The sequence below is a fragment of the Alosa sapidissima genome, chromosome 16 (genome assembly GCF_018492685.1).
Source record: "Alosa sapidissima isolate fAloSap1 chromosome 16, fAloSap1.pri, whole genome shotgun sequence".
In the NCBI taxonomy this organism is placed as follows: Eukaryota; Metazoa; Chordata; class Actinopteri; order Clupeiformes; family Clupeidae; genus Alosa; species Alosa sapidissima.
Genome location: NC_055972.1, coordinates 11,548,255 through 11,555,531, shown reverse-complemented (window position 1 = coordinate 11,555,531; position 7,277 = coordinate 11,548,255). Strand labels below are relative to the sequence as shown.

At 43.0% G+C, this 7,277-nt stretch overlaps 1 protein-coding gene across 3 annotated transcripts in view; it reads right to left on the bottom strand.

Moving 5' to 3' along the window:
* Positions 1–670: 670 nt before the first annotated feature.
* The window catches only part of disc1 (DISC1 scaffold protein), a 49,477-nt gene continuing 42,870 nt past the window's right edge, over positions 671–7,277 (bottom strand). For 2 of the 3 annotated variants that reach the window (XM_042065528.1, XM_042065530.1), the window contains exon 14: positions 3,014–5,108. In XM_042065528.1, coding sequence (XP_041921462.1) covers positions 4,891–5,108 — 218 coding nt within the window. In that variant the 3' untranslated portion in view covers positions 3,014–4,890. Of the gene's footprint in view, positions 683–3,013; positions 5,109–7,277 lie in introns of those variants that run through there. The other variant, XM_042065529.1, reaches the window with a different exon arrangement.

The following is a 7,277-nucleotide window of genomic DNA, read 5'->3' as shown; positions in this document are numbered from 1 at the left end:
AGGTTTTGTATTAAGCACTGTGACCATCTGGTCCTGGACCAGAATCAGGAGCTAGCTAGCACAAGGGCCGGCTTATCGCCCAGTCTCCCTCTCTCTCTCCCCCCTGATTTGACAACATGTGATTAGACACCAGTGCTCTACTACTATGCTACGTTTGGTGATGAGTAGCATGAAAAACCTAATAGTGGTTTCAAACTCTGATAACACTTAAAGGACCGTCCTGTAAAATTTCTTTGCCGACTTCTCACTTTTGTTGTCGCATTTTTCTCTACAGAGCTCCCCCTACAGCTTTGGGGTACATATTTCACAACCGTCTCTTTGGTCTTTTTACTGTCTCTGTTATGATGAAGATCTAAAAAATTAAGCCATCTTATAGCTAGCCGGCATGGCTAACCAGTGCTTGAGGGGGATGTGTGTACAGTATGTCCAGAGAATTTTAAGCATTTTGTGTTTCTTGCTTGTTCTAACTCGTTCTCGCTTCTCACGAGACTTCCTGATTCAGACACTGCCGGGACGCTAGTGCAGATCTTGCAAGGCTGGTATTCTCACCACAACAGGTCATTTAACCATCATAATGATGTCTGAACTGTTTTATTAAGTTGAAAATGTTGCATAGGGGGTCTTTAATGAAGCTCTCCTAATGAAGCTCTCTCTGATTTCCCCTCTCCTTTTCTTCTACTTCCTGCAATCCAAATGCCCATGCATCCAATACTTGGCCAACCAATCCAGATGTATAAAAAAACATGGTCGTGGTCCATGGTCACTTTAACATTGTAACATAGGGCACATTGACTGCTGTCCGGGCGGGGGGGGGGGGATAAAAAAACTGGCCTTTAAGTTTGAATCCGGTCCAGAGAAACCCACAGAGAGCTGGGCTGACTGAGGTAGCGAGCGAGTATGAGTGAGAGAGGCAAGAGCGGGCAAGTCATTACCACCCACTCAGTCATCTCTCCCTGTGCTCTAAATGACAGGAGATGGGGGGCTGTTGCTGAGGAGATGGCGTCTCTCCCTCTGCTATTGTGTGCATAATTAAGTGTGATTTCCCATGTCTGACTGCGGAGGAATAAGAATAGGAGTCATTTTCTATTCTCTCTCCTGCTCCTCGCTGTGTTTTTTTTTCTAGTCCATCTCCTTAACTGCTCATCTGTGCTGTTTTTAATGCTGTCCTTTCTTTCTTTTATTCTATCATGCTTGTGACAGTGGTGCATGTCTCCAGGGCTGTTTAAAGAAAAGAATGTTTCTTAATTCCAAAGAAGATTTGCCAACTGAACAGTTGAACAATTCTTAGTATACAATGCATAGCAATTATATGGTCACTTTATTACGGGTTCATTATTAAAAGACCATATAAACACAATAAACACTTGACCCCTGTTGATTAGTTGATGGAAAAAATGTATATGACGTAAAACTTCACACATATATTTTTGTCAAAGCATAACAGAACTGTTTGTGATCTAACAACATTTAAGTGTGTACACCCTTGATTATTGGAAGTACAATAATATAATGAAGTATGCACACCCTTGCATGCATTGCATCCTTGTGTGTAAGAAAGTACACTGTCCTCACTTTTGATTCTTGTTTCACTTAGGGTATATGCTCCTGGACATACCAAGGTTGTGTTTTTGTTTTGGACCAAAATGATGTCAAAAAGTGTAGTTTTGAGTTAGCCTAGGATATGCATTTCCAACTGGATAGCATACAGCATAGCCTTTGGGGTCAACTTCGCTACTTCTAGTCGCCACCCATCTTGTGTGCAGAAGTCTGTACAAGTCGATAACCAAATGCGGCACAAGCTACTATTAATGGCCGCAAAGGGAGGAGAGTTCAGTAATCAATTTGCACAGACTTTCTCTTTACAAAATGACTTTTCAGGAATACAGGTAGAGTTAAGGTATAACTCAAGAACGACATAGCGTTAGGAAGGTTTCGGTAGACCAGGTTCATACCCTACTGAAGCCACCATCCCCCTCAGCAGGAGTGAGTGAGGGAGTTGGAGGAGAGGAGAGTGAGGCAAGGCTCACTGGTGGTGCCGACTTGACAGTACACCGCTCAAGCCGCTAACACTGATGACAGGCAGGCCGTGTGGGTGGGGGTGAACAGAGGGGCAATCAGGAATTAGCTCAGTCAGAAAGAATGTGTGGTGTGGCAGGAGCGTACAAGAGAGGCTCTTATTCCTGTGATGGGAGACATTGATGGAGGCAACTTTCGAAAGATTAATCTGTGTAAATGGAATCGATAAAAGTACATCATGAAGTACAATTTTAAGAGCTTTTTCAATTGAAATTGAATTGTATTGTGGAGTTGGGTTGAGAAAACAAGACAGTTTTCCTAGTTCCTATGGAGACAACTTTCATGTTAACTCCCCAGAGTAGCACTGTCTGTTGCCTTACATCTCCGAAACAGGATGTGACAATGCAAACATTAACAAGAATATCTCATCATGGTGCTAGCATGCCACATCCCCCACCCCATTCCCCATCACCATCTGGCTTGGTTTCCATGGTTATTGTAGAACAAAGGAACCGGCATGGCTATCAGTATGGCGCAAACATGGATTCAATTAGGTGCCGGGGTTCTGACTCTCAGTGGCTCCCACTGCCAGGCTTGGAGTGTTTAAGCCTCCTTAAGCTGACGGATGGATGCTGCTCTTATGCCTGGCAGGCAGCATGTCCTACGGTGAAAACAGCCCCATTGTTCAGATGCGATAAGGTAGTGTGTTTGGGGGGTATAGGGCCAGACTTCCCCCAGTGGAGTAATGCACCTCAGGCTAATATGGGGCCGTTTGAGATGGGTGATTCCACTGGTGATTTAAAAGTGAAATGCAAAATATGTCACTACAACCAAAGACATCTGGAGAGGTCTTGACAGGTCAGCTAATTAAGGGTTACAGTAATGCCTCATTTTAATCCATATGGAGGCATTTTATGTCATCAAATATCAATGACAACTTAAATGTGTGTGGTATTCATAACCATTAACGCCAGATCAAAATAGTAACTATGTGGGATAATTTGATTCATGTTCCTTCTTTTATTTTTCAGAAAGTGAATAAAAATACATGTCATTGGTCTTTAACTTAACTGTTTACATACAATGTATAATCATACCTCTGCACAATAAGCTTAAAAAGGGGAATGCAATATAGATATCATTTTAAGATTGGTAAGGTTTTAAGAGGAAGAATAAGACACCAGTGGCTACAGTGGTTTTGGAGCTGTTACAGGTAAAAGCCAAGAAATAAACATTCAACCCAAACTGTGCTTGTTAAGAGTGGAAGGACTTCATTAGCTGGCACAATGCATTTAAAACCTAAGAGTAAGATCCTTCATAATGATAACAAAGTGCTTAATAAGAGAAAAAATACCACAATGACCAAAGTTGATGTACAAAATTACAAAAGACATCTCCCACACGCTTTTTCAAACAAGCAAAGAAAACACATTTGTGCAGACACAGCCTGTTCTAACACTGTTAGCTTAATTAAGTTGATGATGCACCAAAATTGCTTTAATCATGGACTACTTAATATTTTTTGTCCAATCGTCATCAGCAAAATGCTACATCCATTTAAATGTGCTTTATCCATTAAAATGTGTCATAAGCAGGATGCAAAAAATTGGATAAACGCATCTGCCAAATGAATAATGTAAAATATGGCAGGTCTTGGGAGGTGCAAGACCCCCTGATTGACACTTCTGACCCCCAGAAAGCCTCAACAGATAAGTTTTGGGGGTTCTTTGTGGTCCACTCTTTTTAAAGGTAAGACAGAATATTTTTCAACCTCTCCCCTAGGTGTGGTGTAACGCTGGAGGTATGTAAGGGGTACACCCTGATTGCCTTGCCACCAGGTCATTTCCTACACTGGTCATAACACTAACATAATCTACGGAAAGGATTTGAATAAGTTTGCATCTTAACCTCAGAGAAAGTATATATATGTGTTAGCCTAAAATGTGATGTCAATTGCATTATAAAACGATTTTGTTGTGAAATAAAAAATAAAACAATCAGTGTAAACGAATATTCAAAAAATAAGAATACATTAAATATGAAAAACAATAAATAAGTCCCATACAAGCATACAAAAACTTTATGGAATGTTTTAAAAAAACATAGAAACCAAAATAAATACAAGCAACGTAAGTGGGCCTATTGATTGCTGCATCAAATCAAATATTCCTATTTCAAGTTGGAGCCATGTCTTGTGTGCCTGTCTCATACAGGGGTAGATCCTTACAGGGTCTGTCTAACTATATCCATTAAAAAAAAGGCTCACACTTAAATACAGGTGTTGAGTTAAAAGACAAATGCAAAAGAAACTAGTGAAACAATATGTAATAACGCAGTAATAACATATGACCACAACCCCCTTACAGCAAGTCTTGCATATTGTAAATGTAAAGTGAAACTACTACTGTGTAACCTGTATTGCATAAATAATGAAATAAGTAAAGTAAACTTAAGTAAAATTATTGTGCATACTGTGAAGTACAATTTGTGAAACATGGGTCAGTGACCAAATAGGCTACATTTCATGCTGATTATTCTAAGACTACATAATCAACAACATCCCTATTGATGAAAAATGATCAGAAAGACACAAAGACACAAAGACACACACACACACACTCACACACACATCAGTGATAAAAAAAAGTAAATGCTACCACAGGCAAAACTAGCGAGGAATGTGTATGAAAGGCTGGCCTCAGATGATCATTAATGATGAGGTGTTAGATAATGTCCTCTCTTCAGCAGGGGCGGTGGGCCCATCTTCAAGATTTACCAGATCTGATGAACTCAGCCTCAAGGCCTCAGTTCTCAATGATTCAGCTCTCAAGGCTTCAGTCCTCAAGGCTTCTTATGACGCACAGTTCCACATTCTCAGATCTCCCAGTTATCACTGAAGTAATGATCGTCCTCTGTGTCCACATCATCCATGATGTCATGATATTGCTCATCGTCCTCCACTTCCACTTCCTCCTCCGGCTCTTCATCATGGTCCTCCTTCTCATCCTCCTCATCCTCGTCTTTATCCTTCAGCTGCATCAGCATTGCCTGGAGGGTGACCTTCACCTCCAACACCTCCCTCTCCAAGGACAGTGCAGAGCAAAAGAGTTAAGGAACTGCCTGTTTCTCTCTCTCTCTCTCTCTCTCTCTCTCTCTCTCTCTCACACACACACACACACACACACACACACACACACACACACACACACACACACACACACACACACACACACACACACACACACACACAGAGACACACACACACACACACACACACACATTAATGCATGCTCATGAACCTGTAAGGGTAGCGAGAGAGAGTGAGAAGGCAAGTGTGAGCCTGCCAATACCATAAAAAAAAGGATCCAAACACCCATTCCTTCATTATCTTGGCTTTAGCAGTCAAACAAAGATTAGAGCGGTTTCAGTGGGATCATTTGGCCCTGGGGTCACAGCGGCCCCCGAATCATGCCTCATCAGCTTGTTTCCTCCCCATAATGAGTGCTATCCACAAGGGGGTAAATAATTCATGGGCTTGAGCCAAGTGGGGGTGACTGTGTGTGTGTGTGTGTGTGTGTGTGTGTGTGTGTGTGTGTGTGTGTGTGTGTGTGTGTGTGTATGTGTGTGTGTGTGTGGTGTGTGAGGATTGTTTAACCTGCCTAGAGCCCCCAAAACGAGCGCCAGGGCCGGTGTCCGGCTTAAGTGGGAGAATCAAAGGCGGGAGGCTGTGAGGCAGATGGGGCCTGATGGCTCGTTTTGCTCTCCAAACGGCCACAGATTGTCCTCATTCATAATTAAGCGGCCGTTAAAGAGTGCTTCATGAATTATAAAAAGGGGATGGATCAGGGAGATCTCCCTCCGGCTGTGCCGATCGGGGACGTAATGAAGTTCTTGGCGAGAAGAGGGGCGAGAGGAGAAAAAAAAACTGGGGAAAAAAGAAGAGGAGACAAAGAACAAAAATAAATGTGCTCATTAATGCATCGGTCTATGATCTGCTCGGAACACTGGATGAGCGTTTTCGCTGCTCAAACCCCAGCCGCAAGCAAGGGTGGTTGCTATGACAACAGTGCCCCCGATAACAACAACAGCAACCCACACTGCGTTTATCAGTACAGTGTCGGCCCACCTCGCCCAGCTCAAGAGCACAGCCACGACCGTGACCTCTGCTCATACAGTATGTCTGAGCACTGATATGTCTAGACAGCAGCAGATGGGGGTGGGGGGGCTGTTTGGGGTAAGAGAGAGGGGCTCTTTGGTCCACCCCAGACTTTGTTCTACCTCTCCTTTGTCCTGGTCTTGCAAAGAGGGGGTAAGACTTTATATTCACTGTCTGAGAGCAAACCAGTGGAGATGAAAGAAAGAGGAGAGCATAATTACATCTGAAGAAAGGAGAAAGATACAGTGTGAACTCCCACTACTCACCTCTCTCTCTCTAAGAAACACACAATGGGTTTTTTTTATGCCCATCATATTGCATGGTGATATCACATAATATACTAGCACTGCTAGAGCTGTGTCTGGGATCCCTAATGTATTCAGAGGTCCTTATCTCAGTGGCAAACACAACCAGAGCACCACAGATCACACCCCATGACTGGAATGTAGACATGAGATGCATGTATTTGTAATTAGCCCCTTCCATATACTGTACATCATCCGTCACGACGCAGCGCAACATTCCCTTGACAGCTTTTAATCCATCTCTAAGAGAAGAATGAGATTCATTCATTTGGGGGTGGCCCAGGAATACCTGCTCTAAATATGCCTTGAGAAGTCGCGCACACACACACTAATAAAGGCGGACAGGGAAGGAAATATGGAAATCTACTCATTAGCATGATGCATTGCTATGAGTAATGCGCTCCAGCAGAGTCGTTTGCGTCAATCTGCCGGGATGTTTTTTCCAAACAGGGCGAGCGAGCAAGCGAACGAGGGGTTGCCCCTGCCTTGAATCCAATCTCCGCTGGCGAGGCTGAAAGAGACATTAAGATGTCACGCCGATGACAAGGCACTATCAGCGACGGACTTCCTCCTCTGTCTCGTCCCCTTAATCTCTTGTGATGGAGACGCTCCCTCTAATAACCTTTCTTCGATGGTGCACTCTTATTCCCTCTTGTGTCTTTTTTTTCCATATCTTTTATCATGTCTCTTTTCTTAAATGTCTCTTCTCAGATCATCTGTCTGTTTCTGATCTGATCTTTCTCCATTCAGAAAAAAAACACATGAACTTGGGAAGAAGCGCAAACTCTATCTGCAGCTCA